Source organism: Etheostoma spectabile, chromosome 10 (genome assembly GCF_008692095.1).
Source record: "Etheostoma spectabile isolate EspeVRDwgs_2016 chromosome 10, UIUC_Espe_1.0, whole genome shotgun sequence".
Taxonomy (NCBI): domain Eukaryota; kingdom Metazoa; phylum Chordata; class Actinopteri; order Perciformes; family Percidae; genus Etheostoma; species Etheostoma spectabile.
The window spans coordinates 332,213-349,832 of NC_045742.1; the positions used below are offsets into that span (position 1 = coordinate 332,213).

Sequence of the window (17,620 nt, forward strand, 5' to 3'; positions counted from 1 at the left end):
AAATTCATCCTAACATTCTGCTTGGAGGGCATTTCTGAATGTTGTTGCTGCGTTGAGTGACTGCTTATTTAACAGTTAATTCATGCTCAGCATCTTTGCAGCTTTTCCCAGTTACAGGTCCAGTTAGCAGTATATGTGTAGAAATGGATTTGTTTAGCGTAGCAAAGAGGGATAGCATGGGAATGGTTTTTTTTTACCGTTTAAGAGAATCAGTTAACTATCCATCACACAAAGATCGGGTTACACCAACATGCAGGTACTCTACTGGTCATCGCTTTTCAGACAGGGCTGTTTTTCTGTCAGTGCTTAATGTCTTACTTACTGTTTTTCTTTTTTTAAGAGGGGGTGGATCTTTTAAAGATATAATATCATCAATAGCTCTTAACTAATAATTATTCATTATGAAAATGAAAGAGAAATCCAATTGTAGAACTCTAAAACTTTTTATTCATATCAAAAACACAACATATATAGCATGTACCATACATTATGAATCAATTTTGTACAAACAGTTGCACCAACAAACTGACGATATAAATGTATAACATTACACAACACATTGACATATTTACATTTTATATTAAGTACAATTAGGTCTACTACCATCCACGACTGTAAGTCCATCAGATTGTTTAGATTTAGTTCTACAAAAAAAACATGAAAGAAACTATACCTTTTACCTTTTGCTAATTCCTATACACGCTATGTCGACAATGGTGTAATTTAACTACTCCTCTAAATGTGCTGTGTGAGCGTTGTATGGGTGATACCGTGAAAGAATCCCAGATAGCAGTGTGGAATGACCTGATGTCAGCAGATCAGATCCAGGATCTGTTAATAATGAGTCAGATCTGATAGAGACTAGCTGGAGTTTGAATAAAAAGCTGACTGAGGATCTGATAGCGAGGCTGACTGCGGTTTCAGGGAGTGACGCTTGTAGTCCATTGCTGCTGACTCAGCAGTTACTGTGGGAATCAAAGCCTTTTTACTCTGCTTTCACACGCTATAGTGATCTTAACGGTCTAAGTCAGCGCAAACGCTGTGTGTTTGTGTGCGTATTGTCTTTCACAACCGAACCTTACTCAAACATCAGGCAGGTAAAATTTCCTTTTAAGAGTCTTTTCAAACCAAACCTTCCCCCCTTAATGTCCTATTAAACCTCTGTCCCCTCACGATGATAGATGATTCCTGTCGAGCTCAGTGTAGGATAGAAATGCCCACTGGACCCATTGTACTGGCTGAGAATGGGGCTAGTGTAACCCAGGGAAGAGTGGGTGGGTGAAGAGGAGAGAACTGAAGAAGCTGCCACTTGTGGCACCCACTCTGGGCCACCTGAGTTGGGGGAGTAGCTGCCAAAGCTTCCAGGTTGCGTGGGTCTATGAGGCCCATCTAAAGAAAGGTGCAGTGGCCTGCTTAACCCATCAGCTCCCAACTCATTAGCTGCAGACACTCCAGACATCTCGGATAAGAAGCTGCTAAGGCAAGGTGTTGGACCGGATGATGAAGGGGAGGGGATCCTGTCTGCTGTGGGAGAGATGTTAAGGGCAGTTGAGTGTTTGGGGCTGCCCCTCTCACTGTCACCTGACTCTGGAGCCCCTGAGCCGCCATCACCACCGGCCAGGAAATCAGATTTCCTCTTCCTTTTGCGTCGGAAGTTTCCATTGTCAAACATCTTCTCACAGTTTGGGTCAAGTGTCCAGTAGTTGCCCTTGCCTGTGACAAGAATGTAGAGTTGATGAGGTTCAATATCGATTTGAAAAAAGGGAAAAAAGCTTTGCAACACAACACACCAAGAACAGCATATTCAAAAAGCAACATAGTAAAACTGTATATGCAAATTAGGTTTTCTCCATTCCTAGAGAGAGATATTCAAAACAGAGCCCATAACAAACAAAGAACAATTACCTGGATCATCCTCATCTCTTGGTACTTTTTTGAAGCAGTCATTGAGTGACAGGTTGTGTCTGATGGAATTCTGCCAGCCTGCTTTACTCTTGTTGTAGAAAGGAAAGTTGTCAGCCACGTACTGGTAAATCTGACTTAGTGTCAGTCTCCTGTCTGGTGCTCCATGGATAGCCATGGCGATGAGAGCGGAGTAGGAGTAAGGTGGCCTGACAAGCTTCATCAGGTCTTCCTGTGAAGGGAGAGAGAACCAGCTCAACTCCCCTCCGGGACCTCCAGGTCCAGCAGGACCCAGGTACGGCCTCTGCATGCCATAGTGCTGAGGGACAAAGGGAGGACCGGGGTTACCAGGTGGGCCGGAAGTAGACAGGTACGGCGAGGTGTTGATGCCGGAGCCGTTGAACCAGAGGTAAGGGTTTGGGGAGGAGGTGGTGTAGTCGCTCAGGTCGTAGGACGTCGGAGCGGTGCGCTGAGGACTCGGCAGTGAAGGAGGAGGGTAGTAACACTCGCTGTACATGCTGAGTTCAGGGGGCTCCTGGCCGAGGCTGGGGAACTGTGGGCCACACCGAGGAGGAGACTGGCCCTGAGCCTCAAATGAAGACATTGTGAAATTTTTTCTCACCTCTCAGATCCTTCTCTCAACCCTTTGACTTTAGATGTCCTTCCTTTCTATGCCAGCTTTTTTTTTTTTATTGTTGCAGTGGTTTCGCCCCTGAAAGTCCTTTCCTTGTTTAAACCTTTGCAGGTATTTGAATGTGAGCTGATCCAAATGATGGTCTCTACACTCCCAAGTTGTAGACTACTCTTCTCCACCCCTTTCTTGCCTGCTTGCCCTTGCTTTGTGTCAAGATGTCACCTGTCATACCTGCTTTATCTGTTTCCCTGGAAACGCCCCTTGCCTCATTTGATTGGTTGTTTTCTCAGGTGAGTAGTCTGTTCCTACTTTCTCTCTGCTTTTTTCCCCTGCTGTCAGCTAGTTCAGTTCCTCCAGGGGTTTTGTTCAGCCTCAATTGAATCATTTTCCACTCAAATTGTTACTCCAGCATTAAGTGAGTTAAATTCACTCATCTTTAATGTTTTGATGATTATGATGCAAATTTAAACAGACTGAAATAATACAGTTTGGCCTATTTAGATTATAGCCTACATTTAAATCATACATATCATAATCTGCTGTCATGGACATCTTATTCACTAGGAAGATGAACAACCTGCTAGAGAAAAAATAACATTTTGTGACTAGTGTTAACTTATTTTGAAATAAGCCTATGGATAATATTTAATGTAACATTTATATTACATTACATTCATATATTTAGTAAAGCTTGGGCCACACGTATAATCCTTAATAAAGACTAAGAATTATGATGAACAAAACAATAACAAATGTAATGGCCTCTTAAAACCAGCACTATAGGCCTTATCATACTTCTATGATCTATATATTGCCTGGGTATTGTAGTAGTAGGAACAATGGGCTCATAATAGTACTGCAGTGACAATAGCCATATATAGCCCATAGACTGTACTGTATATATATATATATATATATATATATATATATATATATATAGCCTAGAGTACTGTCAGCGGCAGGTTGTGCATCTTGGCAAACGTCGGAAGTTACCTCATCACGTTTTAAAATTAAATGCATCGTTTTTTTCTGAAATTAGCCGCGAGAACTTTCTATTTCAAACTGTCGTCGATTTACTGAAGAACGGGAACAGCTCTCTATCGTAAGCTTTGCACATTTCTTAATTATATGGATACCTCGTTAACGCATAAGCTGCTTATTAAAATGTCAGCTAGTAATTTTAGGTGACGTTACCATTGTTCCTCTTAATGAATGAAAATCAGCCATAATCTAAATTTAAAGTGCACCTTGCTAACGTGACGTTGTATGTTAAGCTAACGTTAACGTTAGCTAACTAGCTAGCTAGCTAGCTAACTAACGTTTAGCTACCTCTGCTGCAATGACAGGCTAACGGCAGGACCGGCTCGTCAGTGTTGGCTGAGGGTAGGATTTAGCGGAGAAGTCTCTGTGTGACTAGCTAGCTAGCAGTACTGCTGGCTCGGTCTACTTAACCGACAGCTTGTAAAAGCCATTTGCCGGTTTGTAATTCAGATGGCCGACTTATCTTCGCTCCCCGAGCTTCCGCTCAACATCGACGACGACGTGTTGGAGCTGAACAAGGATTTGGAGAGAATTATAGAAGAAGTTGAAAATATATCAGGTAACGTTAACTTCTGTAACTTTGTCTTACAGCACTGGCGTTAGCCTGGCTTCTTGTAATATTGCAGTCATTGGAGACACCGATGCCTGTGGTATGGAGATGTTAACTAAGGTGTTTTCTGGCCACCTGTAGTGAAGCTGACATGGATGGCTTACGACCTGGTGGCACTGCGGACCAGTCCTGAGCTGGGGGACGCTATGGACAAGCTGGAAGAAGCCTGTCACAGATGCTTTGCTGGTGTCTGTGGAGACCAACAACAGGAGCCAGAGATGGACATGTGTCCTGACTCACCTACTTAGATGGGATTTCAGAGTTTTTAGTTTACAAGACTACAGCACTGAGCTGAAGTGGCAATTCTTGATAAAACTTGTAAATGTTGTTTCAAAGTAAATGCTAAAGCTCTGTTTCAGTGTTTACTGTGCTATTTAGGAGCAGGTCTTTGGACTGATGTTTCCGCTCTAAGACACAATTTAGCTTACTTTTAGCTGTAAAAGAGTTTTATTCACTAATGTCAAGACTGCAGGTCTTTGATTGTTGTTAGTTGATGTTAGCTTGTCCTGCACATTTTTATTTGTTTTGTAGGTTATAACGTTTTCTGACCTGTTAAATTGGATAGTAAAACATAAAAAAAGAGATTTTGTTCTTTTTGTGATCTTTTATATACTTACATTTCTGGCACCTAATTTGTCTTGTATTAATATCCTTTTATAATTAAGTCAGGATTTGTTAAAGAAAAACTCTGGAGCAGCACAGCTCATTTCACATATTCAAGATCCAGGAGATTTTGATTTCTTACACTAGGGAATTTAATGAACACTCAAATGAGGAGACAATTAAGCAGGCAGTACAGTTTAACCACAATGTTTTATTGTGCAATGCCATCCCGACTCTGTCCCAAAGTTCCTGTTCTCCTGAAGGTGTGTTTAAACTTATGCTCCAGGCGTTACATTTAGCTGAACCTTTAAGGTAAACAAATATATTAATAAACACAGATGTTCACAGGCTGAATTCTAGTTCAGCCTCTGTCTCTTTCTTGGAAGTATGCAAAAGTGCATCTGTCCCACCGACCTCCAAAAGGAGACAGTCCTGAAACAAAACATGCCCTTATCATACAGCTGCCTAGATTCTCGGAATCTGTAGGGAGACAAACATAATTATACATCAACGAGTTTGGTTATTAGAGACTGGCCGGATATTCTTGTCCCCTGACGAGAATATGACCTATGAAGGACCTGATGTTGTCTAAGCTTTCCCTTTTGTTTCATCATACTACACCATGGTGTTTCTGGAAATTCCACCACATGATGATACCCCAGCATTCAGAATTGCCATTCAAGTTGATAAGATTTTGTGTATGGTATATAATTATATTTAACATTATAGCTTTTTCTTATGCAATTCTTTTTCAGATGGAAAGCACAGAACAAGCTACTTCAGCTGCCTGCATTGATCTGGAACACATACTGAAAGGGCTGGACTCCTTATCTAACTCCATGGATAAACTGGCATGTATGTCTGTCTGTTTATCCCCTTTCGCTCACTTTACACTTCCAAAATATCAGTAAGCATTAATTATGCCAGTAAGTAGATTGTTGATTGATTTGCAAATATGCAAAACTCATGATGTAGCTGTTGTCCTAGATCTGACATGTGATAAGCAAAATTGGAATATTGTACACCAACTGCTGCTCAACTTAGCTTTGCTTGTAGATGTCAGTGGTGCAGAGTTACTACATGATAGAATACATAGATAGGAAAAACGGAACAATATCACACACATGACTGTCCATCATGTCATTTGATACAAGGAATGATGTTGATACTTTTTTTGGCCAGGGGGCACAGTTGTGGGCAAAGAGGCCGTCAAAGGGGTCTTATTAATGTGTTGTCATACTTGAAGAGAACTAAGTGCTTATACTAACAACTCATAGCCTGGAGACAAACATCAGACGTGTGTTGTTTTGGCTGTGTCCCTTTTTAAAAATAATAATAATAATAATAAATAAAAATAAAAAAATATATGTGTGTGTGTGTGTATGTATATGTATATATATATGTACATGTGTATATATATATATATATGTATACACTACATTGTTTTGGCTTGTAGTATACACAAAATGTATACATTTTGTACTAATTCAAAATGATGAAAGACACGCTCGAGCAAATGTCAACCTGTTACTCTTAAGAGCCGTTGCCAGTTTCAAATTTGAAAACCTGTGAAAAACAAAAAGATAAAAATCCACATTTAGTATGTCTGTTCTTTCTCACCCCAAATTGTTTTTAAATTGTTCCAGCTGTGAGTAGCTCTTCTGTTTTCATTGTGCATTTCATTGTGGAGCAATTCTGTTCATCAACACTACACTATCTAATTAAACATTCACACTTGATTAGTAAAGCAATTTCTCAGTGATCAGGTGTGGTCTGGAACCTGTAGACATCTCAGAACTGTGTGGACCTGTGGCACTTGTGAAACAAGGTATTTGTTTCCTGCCAGCAGTGCGAACCCAGCTGAGGCAATGTGATCTGATCGTTTGTGTTGGCCACCCTGACAAGTTGCCGTTTTTGGAAAAACCAAGAGGCACGGAAGCATCAGCCCCCAGGCTGACTTGAGGCATGAAGAACAGAGGTAATCCTGTGCGTCTTGAAAACATTGTTTAATAAAATATACAATCCATCAGTCATGTAATAGTCATTCATTTTTCTCTCATTCTGTTAACTAAAAGTACAAGTGGAGTTACTAAAAAGAGAAATTACATAACTATGACCTTTTTGTTTTGTGAAAATTGTGACATTTGTTTGGTTGTTTAAAAAAAGCTTGTGAACAAGTCGCATACATTAGCATACAGTGACCGATGCAAACACCCACGTTAAGCTTGTTGTTGGTTGTCAGAGTCCCGCAGGGTGCAGCAGGCAACACTGGCTTTGCGCTTCAGAGCTCTGGTCTGTGGCATCAATGAGCAGCAGTGGGGTGTGTGTGTGGTGGGTAATCATCTCCTTCACCCCGGGGAAATTCTACAGCACAGCAGGACACAAACAAAATGACAGGGACCTAATGACGCAGCACAGCACAAGTCGGCAGCACCCCCCCCCCCAGAGGCGTGCCACAAGATGTGAACTTTCCAGTTTGCTTCAAGTCAACACAGACTGGCTTTTTCCTGTCTTTTCAACATTGTAGTTAATGGCATCATCATTTTCAGTTTACCTTGATGTTTTTGAGGCCAGTGCCGAGGGAATAGGAGTTGCCTTGGTTACGGATCATAATGTTGTAAACCTTGCCTTGTTTCAACAGCATCAGGGTGTAGGGGTGCTCAACCGCGCCTTGTGAGCTGTCCCTAATCACAAATGCCCCATCCTAAAGACACACATTTTAAAATGATTTTGCAAATAAAGTTGTGTGCAATTTCAGCTGCCTGTTTGTGTATGTGTGTTCTGTGCTCTAGAAAGAGGAGGATGAGATATGCGAGACTGGGAGGCAGCACCTCACCTTGTTTGCTTCTCTGACTGCAACTTCAGCTTGATGTCTGGTCACCTTCCCTACATACCAGCTGGGATCCAAGCCCTGGGTACAACATCGTTTGAGTCACAGTAAGGACTAAATCATTTGTTGGTTGGTGGCAATCTGTACATATACTGAATGAGTGCACTGTTTTTATTTATTTATTTTTTTCTTCAAAAAAAGCAGGTACTACTGTGTCCAAGACAAATTTTCTTTGGAACAATAAAGTCTATCTTATCTTAAACTATATATTTCTTATGTCTCTTTTGCAGTGACAGAAATGTGTTTTGACATTTTTGTTATTGTAAAAGGAACGTAACAGATAATCACAATCAACCAACCTAGTGAATAAAATGCAAATCCCCTGAGTACAGAGCAGACATAAGGGGCCCACCATGACGTTCTTTTTACAACATCGCCATCTGCTGTTTCCATTCCGAAAGTACTCCAAAGTGTGAAATTGCACAGAAAAGCTCTAATATCATATGTGTTATGAATGGAAAATCAGGACTCAGTAGTGATTCCACTTTGGATTCTTACCTCACTTGGTCCTGGTATTGAATTGTTAACCTTAACAGGCTGTTTTGGCACTGGAGGACATGGAATGAGTTTACATGTTCTTGGAAGAGAGATGAAATGAAAAATTATTAAAAAAGCAACTTCAATAATTGCATTATCCACAATGAAGGGCATGTTAGACTTACACATTGTTTCAGGTTGGCCTACCTGTTGGCCACATCTGTAGGTCTGGGAACTCCAGGAGCCTTGACAGCGCTGCCCTCTTGTGGACATGATGGATGATGCGAAACAGAAATGTGTATGATTGTGATGACATGTTGCTGTTTAACTGTTACAACCACTCCAAACATAATAAGCTGCACGTACTTGGTTTCGAAAGGTCTGTCTGGGATGGGCCACATTGCCCAGGCATCTTGCTCCTATCGATATGCAGACTGGGTTGGCTCGCTGGTGTTTGGAAAATAGTAAAACATGTTTTACATAAGGTTTAGATTATCAACATTATGGTCATCATTAAGTTGGGTGGGGGAGGAAGTGTTAATTATACAGTCACCTGGTGCTCTAAGAGGTCTCTGAGGGGTCATTCTTGGTGGGCGGGGGTGTGGAGGTTTTAAGGTCCTTTCAGCAGGGATTGGCTCATTAACCGGATCTACTCCCATACGTACACAGATTTTTTTTAAATTAGACCTGCAGCAAATGTAATCACCAATTCTGTTTTTACAGCATATAAAATGAAAGGCAACAGATTACACAGATATGTTTTCACATGTGTACAGCTAGCACTGACTGTCCTGAAGTGTAGCCCCTCTTGGAGCTGGAGTTGGCTTCCTTATGTCCTCAGAGGAAGGTCTCTCGTAGTTCTCTTTATAGGTCTTGTCACTGTCTCGTTGCTCAGCTGTTTGTGGCTCATTCAGAGCACAGATGTATCTGTCTTCCCCTTCCTCCTGGTGTGGCCCTTCACAGTCATCATCACTGTCATTGTCCTGCCCACAGCCCAGGAATATGAAATGACACGTACAAAATACAGTTTTGTGATCTATTACTTTTGTCACTTCATTTTTAATGTGCTTTGACTTTGACCCTGAAGTTTGCATGATTAAAACTTAAAAAATAACTTAAGCTTTTTACTTACAAACTCATCAGAGTCCCAAACATCTTCATTCTGTACAAATACTTTAGGGAAATAAACCGTGAAAAGAATAGCATCAGGTCTAAAGGAATCAAGGCTTTATCACACCAGTAGTATAGTTGAATCCAAGTGTTCTTTACCTTGTTTTGGGTACTTTTGTGCCTTTGGTCTGCACAAAAAATAAATAAGAAAATGATGATTCGGTCCGTTACAGTGTCACACTCGGTAGAAGCTGAAAGATATAATCTGTTTTCTTACGTATGACCCAAGGCCCTCCTCTGTTCCCCCTTGTTGATTTCACTTTGGATCTTAGTAATTATTCTGTCAAGATAAGACCATTTCTAAACATTATTTATGGTTGGAAAACTGTGAAGTGTCAATGAAATAAATATATCTTCAGTCACACTCACGGGACGTAAAGGCTGGGGAACCCTTGAAGTTCATGTGCAGTCATTTGCTGGAGGATGTAGATTTCAATATAAATGAAATATAGAAAATCAATTGCTCAGAGTATTTTGGAATAGTAAATAAGTGTAAAGGACTTCAGAGAGATACACTTTCTCACCATGAACCGGGCTCCAGTTATGCTGCCCTTTGTCACACATGTGTCGCAGCCAGATAACTTAAGCTGAGAAGATGTTACACACTTTTAGAGCTGGCAAATGAGTTAAATAATTTTCTGAAATTGTTCCACTTTTTAGGTTTAGTATTATGAAATACACTGCATTAAATTTCCAAAACTTACTTTGAAAATTCAGAAAATATATATTCTAATAGACTAAACATTGAACTGTTGCATACATTACTCAAGCAATATGAATTATATCCTTTACTTAGTTACATACATATTGTACAAGCCTATTTGAGATAAACATATCAAAATTTAACAAAAATGGAGCTAAGGTACTCGACAGAGGATTAGGGTTTCCGCGGGGTCTTAAGAAGTCTAACGTTTTTAAAAATTAAAATGTTATACATAACTATATGTACTTAAATGAGCTTAAGTACTGTGTTCTAGGTTTGAAATAATTTTAAACCGGTCTTTTCCCATGTCCATGTAAGGCTACTTCTAATGCTCACTGAAATGTTTGAATTTAATTCTGTGGTGTTGTAGCTGCTTTTATTCAATTTGAATACAACAATTTAATATGCAAGTACTTTTGAGACTCTGCGTTTTGTTTGAAACCCTGAAGATGAATAAACATTTATTTCAACGTGATGCTTCTCTTTTGCTACTCACCCTCCTCATGTAGTCAGCTAGACTTTGGGGATTCCATCCCATCACTTCCACTTTAGAGGGAGCGTTGTTTAAACTCATGCTTGAAAATGAAAGTCCTCAACATAGTCAACCTGCCTTTATAATGAAAGTCTAGAATCATCTCTCTAACCTTTAAATAAGCTTTTTTGTGGTGCCTCGTCGTGTCTTTTGTGTAACAGACTTAAGTAAAAAGTTTCTGTGGTTTTAAAGCAACTGCACTAACTTAAGCCCATGCACACCGCAGAGTATATCTATGTCTAAATATAGAGCCTGCTTATTTCCTTTCACACACCTACGTACACTACCACAGGCATGTAGCTGCATACTGTGGTTATCATTTTAGTTTATGCAAATGTATGTGTCTAATTTAATGTGAAATGCTGATTTATTTTAAATATGATTAGATCTAAACAAATGTATGTGTATTTAGATCAGATGTTGACATACTCTTCTAAACAGTTTTATTTATAGATTGATGTTGCTGCTTGGAGATGTTTCTTCTGAGTCATGTTGCGACCTCATACATGCTTTTTATTGTAATTCATGACATGGCATTGTTGAAGGCGGTGTCAGATCTTGTATGCCAGCATGCAGCCTGCGGCCTGCCACAGGCCTCTTGGTATCTCACACCCAGGTGAGAGAGGAGGGCAGCCGAGAGAAGAAATGATCAATCACGCTCACATCTCCCAAGACCCCCAGGCATGTCTGGGGGAATACAAGAGTCTTCCTGGGGGGTCCCTGTGGGAAATCGCCCCCTCCTCCCCTGTTTTCCTCTTCAATCCTCATTGGGAATCATATCACTATATCACCCCCCCCCCCACCCATGAAAGACATGATACTGCCACTTATTGCATAAGAGGCAAGAAATACAGTATAATTATAAAGCAAGAGATGCAATGCCTTTAGCAAGGTAGTAAATCCCTGTAAATGTGTGGTTGTTTTTATTAAGTCCAACATGTTTGAAAAATGCTCATATTTTCAAAACTGTTGCAAGATAAATAAATGACCCTCTCCCCAGAAATTTGATCAGCAACTTGTGTTAGCTCTACCAAGCGATAGCCATCATATGGGAACAATATCGAGCCAATAATGCACTCCGTGGAAAGCGGAGAAAAGGGGCGGATCGCTGAGGGCTTCCAGTGGGGTGAAACCTTCATTAACACACAGCAGGACAGCATGGGAAATACAGGACATCTCCAGAAGCAAACAGACACATGGGAAGGATGGGAGGGAGGGTTTTGGTCTATGAGAGTGTTACTTGTCCCTTCTACTGTCAGGATTTTTTAACTCTGTGTGTAGTGATAGTTTCTCATCTTTTCTGTCCTTTCTTGTAAGCCATTTGCTGCCCCAGAAACCCATTTTGTCTACCATATGATATTCATTTACATGGAGCTGTTTCTTGTTTGACAGTGTTTCTATTGCAGTGTGGGTGTTTTTTTTTTATCAGCGCCCAGAGCTTATATGTCAATTTTTTAAGAACCAGCAGTGTTCACTAAATAAAGTTTCCAGAGTTCCTCTAGAAGTAACACCAGTTGATCAGCTATATAATGTAAGGATAATCTGTGCTGTATGTCTCACTTATCTTGTTATTTACGGCTTTAACTGGTCTGTAAAGGTAGTGAAACAGCTTTGTCCCATCCCCTCTCCCCCAGGCATGGACCCCCTCATGAAGGTAATATCCATGCCATCACTCATTTAGCTGAGACAGTGGCAGATTTATGACACCTCCAGCTGAGAGGAAGATATTTTGGAGAAACGGGGGGTAGAGGAGAGAAGGGGGGAAATGAATGGCTCTTAAGACACATAGGCCAGTGGGCAGAGACAAGGCTTCTCTTAGACCTAATTACTTGCACATTATAACAGATTACAAGATTATTAGATATTTCACTTGCTTTCAATGTAGAGTCTGAATCACGCTTATTTTTAGGCCATTAATGTCGACTCACAAGGTTTGCAATGTAATATCTGGACCTTTGATGAGAAGCAGTTTGGTCACCATTTCTGTTCCAGTCTGTGAACGCGTCTCCCCTCCCAAGCGCTGATGTATTGGGATACATTTGCTTTGCCTGTGGGATGTGACAACGGCTGGTATAGGCAGTGGTGTCCCAGATTATCAGGCCAAATAAACTTCTAGCGGTGGAAATGCTTCCCTAATTTGTCTTTGAAAGCCTCACTGCTCCTTGAATGATATCAATACACGTTGACATCAAAGTGATAGTGGATCAACACCTTGGATAGGTGTGAACTGCACCATGTTATCCATGTAATCCTCAGTTAAGTGTATTCGATTCATTCTTATACTAAACTGGTGTTCCCCCTCATGAAATCCAATGATCCTGGTTTATTAGGGCCGACGGAAATACTGCTAATACTAATACTACTGCTACTAATAAATAATCAAACGTGCCATTCAGAAGTCTTTATTACTATTTTAATTAAACAAAACATAGTATTCATAAATAGACACTCAAGTATTTAGAGGAGACATGAAAAGTGCAAACAGCCATTTAACATCTTGATGTACAGACTTTAGAGTGATGCATGGTAACAGATCCATCTACTACTTTTGCTCTAACTTGGGCTCACGGTATTTCCGTTTAACGCCGTGCCCGTCGGTACCTTCCCTCCTGGCGCACACGTGTTCGACTAGAACCTGAGAGCAGTCCGCACACTTCACTGTGCAGCACCAGTGGAACTTGCAGTTGCAGCTGCTCACCACCTCCGTGCGCCTCTCCTCCACCCTCAGGCCGCATTCATGACACAACCTGCGGCAGCTACGCCTCTCCCACTGGGTTAAACCCTCTCCGTGCTGCACGCACTCCCTGCCCTCGGTGCCGTGAAGCCCCAAGCTGGAGTTCTTCCTGCAATAGTCCGGGGAGTCCTCCAGGTAGATGAGCTCTGTCTGCGCGACGCCGCCAAGCGCGCCCACGATGGCCCCTCGATTATCCGCGCTGTTGCCAGCCCGCATTCGCTTTTTGTCGATGTCCAGTTTTTGAGCTTGACCGTGCTTGATCTTCAAGTAGTTGCCGATTTCTCTGAAATCTGACAGCTGTGTCCAGCAGGTTTGGACACTGCAGCTCTCAGACATGCCATGGCATCTACAGATGCGCTTCATTGTTGCCTTTACGGCCTGTCGGAAACCAGCGAAAGTTGTTAACTGCCAACAACTTTAAAACTGTAATGTCAAATAAATGCTTGTGCTGTGACTAGAACGTACCAGCCGCCCGGCCTCGTTGTTGTGCAGGTTGACAGCAGCCCTGGAGTCCTGACCGGTCTCTTGCGCATCCACGTACTGTTTGGAAATCCTCTCTCCGAAATCCACGTTATCACTGCAGCCACCCCACAGCCAGCCACGGCCGCCTGCTCACCAAATATCACATACATCAGGTCACCAAAACAAAGGACATAGCAGAACTTCAATAGATCGACACAACATGCCAACGCAAACCATTTCATATTCATATTCATTCATATTCTGTAACGTGTGTTTTTGCCAAGAACCTTACCAATTTTTCCGTTTTTGGAGACATCACAGCCGCAGTTGTCGAGGTCTCCCAGACTACAGTTCCTGGTCAGAGTGTACATGACCCCCGCTGCACTGATAGCGTGGATGAAAGAAGTCTCTCTGGTGGCTGGTAAAGAGAGAAAAGTGCCCATCACATTTTATATAAGTGATCAACCAATATAAAAGAAATTTCTGTAGGAAATACTTTAACAAATACCTTTTACAACAAATGAAACGGGCTTCTGTAACATGACAATGAATGCAACATGTAACTAATAGCTAGGCCTTGACCCTAACACGCATTCGTTTGAAGAAAAGGGAATTGACCATCTCATCCTACCGCGTTTTAGTCCTTTGAGCTGAGTTGCACTGTCCGGACAGTTCCATCTATCCCAGGCAAACTGGTGTTTGCACTCCTCAATCCCAGCCTGCGCGCCCCCCTGCACGCTTCTTGCATAGGTGAGATAGGCCTGCGGGAGAGGCATGTCATTTTGTGGCCTGATTCACATTTTTAAAAGGTATCCAGAACTTGTCAGATGAATCTGTTCTATTTACCTTGGGTCCCGTCATAAGAAAGTTACTTGCCACCCTGAAAAGAAGATAGAGGAAAACGTATGAGCTCAGTTTGTCTTAAGACTACAACTACAGAAAAGATGCAAGCGGTGTAGATAGTCTCTTACCAAGCATGTCCCGGACCCATTTTGTAGAAAAGAGGCAGGAGCCAGAATAATGAATACACCATTTTCACCTATACACCTTTATCCCTCAAAGTAGATATGTAGTTATTTTGGCCCGGTGTGCTGCAACTTTCTCTTTTATTTGAATGAAGAACTCTTGTTCTTTGTCCCCGAGGTCCGAGAGAGCTGATTGGTTAACGTGTTCAGGAAACGCCTATATGCGCACTTCAAAGGATGGCAACCGGTTACTTTCTCCCAGGCTGTATGACACCAGGGCACCATGATACACATCTGTTTGAGTCATGCATGTTGTTTACAAATATTTATTTACATTTTTCAGTAAAAGTACATGTAAAATATTGTTGAGACTTCACAGAAGACAAATCCAACCAATCATCCCCTAAACACCAACATAAACGGGGGAGCATGCGTGGAGAGTTTGATTAACATACATAATCAAATGAATACGATCAAGTGCATTAAAAGGCTTCAGGTGATAGTTGAAAATGAAAATAGCATTCTTGTAAACATAATAATGGTTATTGATGTCTATATTGTTGAAATAAATGAAGTGTGATGATAGTCTTTGCAACAAATGGCAATCAGTGCCGGCGTGCGTGCTGTCTGCGCTTCGTTTTTTTCTGTGGTGTTCTCCCACCTTCTTTACGCGCACAGTAATATTTAGTAACAACTTTTGTGCATTTGTCGCACTTGACTGTGCAGCACCAGTGGAATTTGCAGTTGCAGCTGCTGACAACCTCAATGCGCTTCTCCACCACTCTGAGGCCGCATCCATAGCACAGCCTGCGGCAGCTCTTTCTCTCCCACTGGGACATGCTCTTGTCACCTTTCAGACACTCCCGTCCCTCGGTGCCCTGAAATCCCAGGCTGTGGTTCTTGACGCAGTAATCCGGGGAATCCTCCAGGTAAATAAGCTCTGTACGAGCAATGCTTCGAAAAGCTTGCGTTATGGCTCCTCGGTAGTCCGCGCTGTTCCCAGCCCTCACTGGGTTCTTGTCCATCTCAAGTTTCTTTGCATGTTCGTGCTTCACTTTCAGGTAGTTGCCCACCTCTCTGAAGTCGGCCAGCTGCATCCAGCAGGTCTGGATACTGCAGCTCCCAGACACTCCGTGACACTTACAGGCTCTCCTCATGGTAGCTTTGATGGCCTGCGAAGAGAGTTGAGAGAAATGTTACCTTTCACTGTCTTCTCCTTCTTGGATTTCAGTTCATGCGTAAATGGCAGTGACAAATCACTTTTCATCCAAGGATTTATTCATTAATGTTTCAATTTGAGAACATACATTCAAAGTGATAACAAACTTAAGTGACTTATAATAGTAAAATCATAGTTTACCAGTCTGCCTGCCTCGTTGTTATGTAGGTTGACTGATGCGCGCGAGTCATGTCCACCTTCCAGCGCGTCCACAAACTGTTTGGAGATCTTCTCTCCAAAGGCCACATTATCACTGCACCCTCCCCAGATCCACCCTCTACCACCTAGGGATTCAAAAACGCAAACTGTTATTCCGTTTTTTGGAATAGAAAGTCTCAAGTAATTAAGTTTAGTTGTAAATAAACCACGTATAGCATAGAAAAGTACGTACCTGTCTGTCCAATTCTGGAGTCATCACAGCCGCAGTTGTCAAAGTCTCCCATACTACAGTTCTTGGTGAGCGTGTACATCACTCCGGCCGCGCTGATGGCATGGACAAAAGCCGTCTCTCTTGTGGCTGCAATAAGTGAGAAATATCACAATGTTTTAGTTAGCAAGCAATTCTACTTTCTAATACCGCGCGTAATCCGTGCGTAAAGGCAACGCTGGGGTTAACTCAGAGCGCACAACCAGCAGCCCCTTCTCTGCGTTGAAGGATTAACTTTGTGCTTTAGCAAAGTTGACAGTTGCAGGAATTGAACTCATCACCTCTCCACCCCACTGCTGCAAGTCATGCCAATGATATATATATATACACATATATATACAAATGTCTTACCACTTCGAAGGCCGTTGTGTGTGGATAATTGGAGCGTGTTTTCTGGGCAGTTCCACCTCTCCCACGCGAACTGGTGTTTACACTCATATATTCCACTCTGTGCGCCCACTTGCACACTACCGGCATAGGTCAGAAAAGCCTTGGGAGAAAAAGGGTGACGTTAGTCATTAATGCATTTAACCAATACGAATATGTATTAAGTCATTACAAATTCACCAAAAATATTTGAATTAATAGAATAGCTTTTACGCACAATACGTGCAGATGAATGGAAATGTGTTTACCTTAGGTCCAGTCATGAGGAAATTATTCACCGTCCTATAGAAAGAAAAGAAGACAGCCACGTTAATCCCAGGTTACTATACTAGCAAATGCACATGCCACTCTAATATGTATGTATATATATATACTTTTTTTTTTTTAAATGCATTCATCCAAAAGCAAGTGACATACCAAGCTAATGCAAACTGAGCCTGGCAGCACATGGCGAGAACCATGGCTGGGAGGAGATGCAAAGGTCCCATAACAGCTGTATTCCGACCCGGGGCCTGTTTGTTTGGGTTCCAGATGTGAGTGCCAAGACAGAGGAAGGCCACTGGAGTTGTAGCCGGACTCCACGCGGATGATATTTATATGGTCTTGTCCCTTTGATTGACAGATTTGTCGTGCAGGTAACGTTTCACTGTGAAAAAGCGTCGACGACGACATCGATGGCCGCATCCAATAGACAAACAGGAGCCGGCGGTGCGTAAGTGCACTTCAAAGAAGTGACGCAGACAGTTAACCAGCTCTCACTCATTCACCTGTCGTTCCCAGGCTCTGATCCTCAGACACTTCCCACCAGTTTTAGCATATCCAGAATATATTATCCCAAATGAGCATTACGATCAGGACAGATAC

The 17,620-nt window shown here is 41.9% G+C and overlaps 5 protein-coding genes across 5 annotated transcripts; 1 reads left to right on the forward strand and 4 right to left on the reverse strand.

Moving 5' to 3' along the window:
- Nucleotides 1-427: 427 nt before the first annotated feature.
- On the reverse strand, nucleotides 428-2,756 carry foxi3b (forkhead box I3b). Its single transcript, XM_032528217.1, has 2 exons — nucleotides 1,906-2,756; nucleotides 428-1,713 (listed from the first exon to the last, which is right to left on the reverse strand). The coding sequence occupies exons 1-2, from the start codon at nucleotides 2,504-2,506 to the stop codon at nucleotides 1,154-1,156; spliced, it is 1,161 nt and encodes a 386-aa protein (XP_032384108.1). The 5' UTR covers nucleotides 2,507-2,756; the 3' UTR covers nucleotides 428-1,153.
- Nucleotides 2,757-3,406: 650 nt separating this feature from the next.
- Nucleotides 3,407-4,769, forward strand: syce3 (synaptonemal complex central element protein 3). Its single transcript, XM_032528220.1, has 3 exons — nucleotides 3,407-3,638; nucleotides 4,028-4,136; nucleotides 4,269-4,769. Exons 2-3 carry the CDS (start codon nucleotides 4,028-4,030, stop codon nucleotides 4,433-4,435), a joined length of 276 nt encoding a protein of 91 aa, XP_032384111.1. The 5' UTR covers nucleotides 3,407-3,638; the 3' UTR covers nucleotides 4,436-4,769.
- Nucleotides 4,770-6,777: 2,008 nt separating this feature from the next.
- On the reverse strand, nucleotides 6,778-10,631 carry lcp2b (lymphocyte cytosolic protein 2b). The gene is made up of 14 exons (XM_032528219.1): nucleotides 10,527-10,631; nucleotides 9,852-9,914; nucleotides 9,697-9,743; nucleotides 9,545-9,607; nucleotides 9,427-9,455; nucleotides 9,290-9,330; nucleotides 8,945-9,140; nucleotides 8,711-8,806; nucleotides 8,524-8,604; nucleotides 8,365-8,419; nucleotides 8,179-8,257; nucleotides 7,627-7,701; nucleotides 7,345-7,494; nucleotides 6,778-7,154 (listed from the first exon to the last, which is right to left on the reverse strand). Exons 1-14 carry the CDS (start codon nucleotides 10,602-10,604, stop codon nucleotides 7,029-7,031), a joined length of 1,179 nt encoding a protein of 392 aa, XP_032384110.1. The 5' UTR covers nucleotides 10,605-10,631; the 3' UTR covers nucleotides 6,778-7,028.
- A 2,317-nt stretch (nucleotides 10,632-12,948) lies between these two features.
- Nucleotides 12,949-14,864, reverse strand: LOC116696949 (protein Wnt-8a). The gene is made up of 6 exons (XM_032528221.1): nucleotides 14,730-14,864; nucleotides 14,605-14,638; nucleotides 14,390-14,519; nucleotides 14,051-14,176; nucleotides 13,762-13,904; nucleotides 12,949-13,674 (listed from the first exon to the last, which is right to left on the reverse strand). The coding sequence occupies exons 1-6, from the start codon at nucleotides 14,789-14,791 to the stop codon at nucleotides 13,105-13,107; spliced, it is 1,065 nt and encodes a 354-aa protein (XP_032384112.1). The 5' UTR covers nucleotides 14,792-14,864; the 3' UTR covers nucleotides 12,949-13,104.
- A 359-nt stretch (nucleotides 14,865-15,223) lies between these two features.
- Nucleotides 15,224-17,244, reverse strand: LOC116696950 (protein Wnt-8a). Its single transcript, XM_032528222.1, has 6 exons — nucleotides 17,174-17,244; nucleotides 17,005-17,038; nucleotides 16,721-16,859; nucleotides 16,334-16,459; nucleotides 16,084-16,226; nucleotides 15,224-15,895 (listed from the first exon to the last, which is right to left on the reverse strand). Exons 1-6 carry the CDS (start codon nucleotides 17,242-17,244, stop codon nucleotides 15,329-15,331), a joined length of 1,080 nt encoding a protein of 359 aa, XP_032384113.1. The 3' UTR covers nucleotides 15,224-15,328.
- Nucleotides 17,245-17,620: the final 376 nt, after the last annotated feature.

Bases quoted from the DNA above. Each gene is read 5' to 3' on its own strand.
- LOC116696949 (XM_032528221.1), bottom strand. From the start codon at position 14,791: ATGGTGTATTCATTATTCTGGCTCCTGCCTCTTTTCTACAAAATGGGT. The intron at 14,520-14,604 runs GTAAATAGAACA...CCTCTCCCGCAG, and splicing joins TTCTTATGACGGGACCCAAG to GCCTATCTCACCTATGCAAG. The intron at 13,905-14,050 runs GTAAGGTTCTTG...TTTGGTGAGCAG, and splicing joins CTCCAAAAACGGAAAAATTG to GCGGCCGTGGCTGGCTGTGG.
- foxi3b (XM_032528217.1), bottom strand. From the start codon at position 2,506: ATGTCTTCATTTGAGGCTCAGGGCCAGTCTCCTCCTCGGTGTGGCCCA. The intron at 1,714-1,905 runs GTAATTGTTCTT...TTCTTGTCACAG, and splicing joins AAGAGATGAGGATGATCCAG to GCAAGGGCAACTACTGGACA.
- LOC116696950 (XM_032528222.1), bottom strand. From the start codon at position 17,244: ATGGGACCTTTGCATCTCCTCCCAGCCATGGTTCTCGCCATGTGCTGC. The intron at 17,039-17,173 runs GTATGTCACTTG...TTCTTTCTATAG, and splicing joins GCTCAGTTTGCATTAGCTTG to GACGGTGAATAATTTCCTCA. The intron at 16,460-16,720 runs GTAAGACATTTG...CACTTATTGCAG, and splicing joins ACACAACGGCCTTCGAAGTG to CCACAAGAGAGACGGCTTTT.
- lcp2b (XM_032528219.1), bottom strand. From the start codon at position 10,604: ATGAGTTTAAACAACGCTCCCTCTAAAGTGGAAGTGATGGGATGGAAT. The intron at 9,456-9,544 runs GTAAGAAAACAG...TTTTTTGTGCAG, and splicing joins AGGAGGGCCTTGGGTCATAC to ACCAAAGGCACAAAAGTACC. The intron at 8,605-8,710 runs GTGACTGTATAA...TCCAAACACCAG, and splicing joins GAGACCTCTTAGAGCACCAG to CGAGCCAACCCAGTCTGCAT.
- syce3 (XM_032528220.1), top strand. From the start codon at position 4,028: ATGGCCGACTTATCTTCGCTCCCCGAGCTTCCGCTCAACATCGACGAC. The intron at 4,137-4,268 runs GTAACGTTAACT...GGCCACCTGTAG, and splicing joins AGAAGTTGAAAATATATCAG to TGAAGCTGACATGGATGGCT.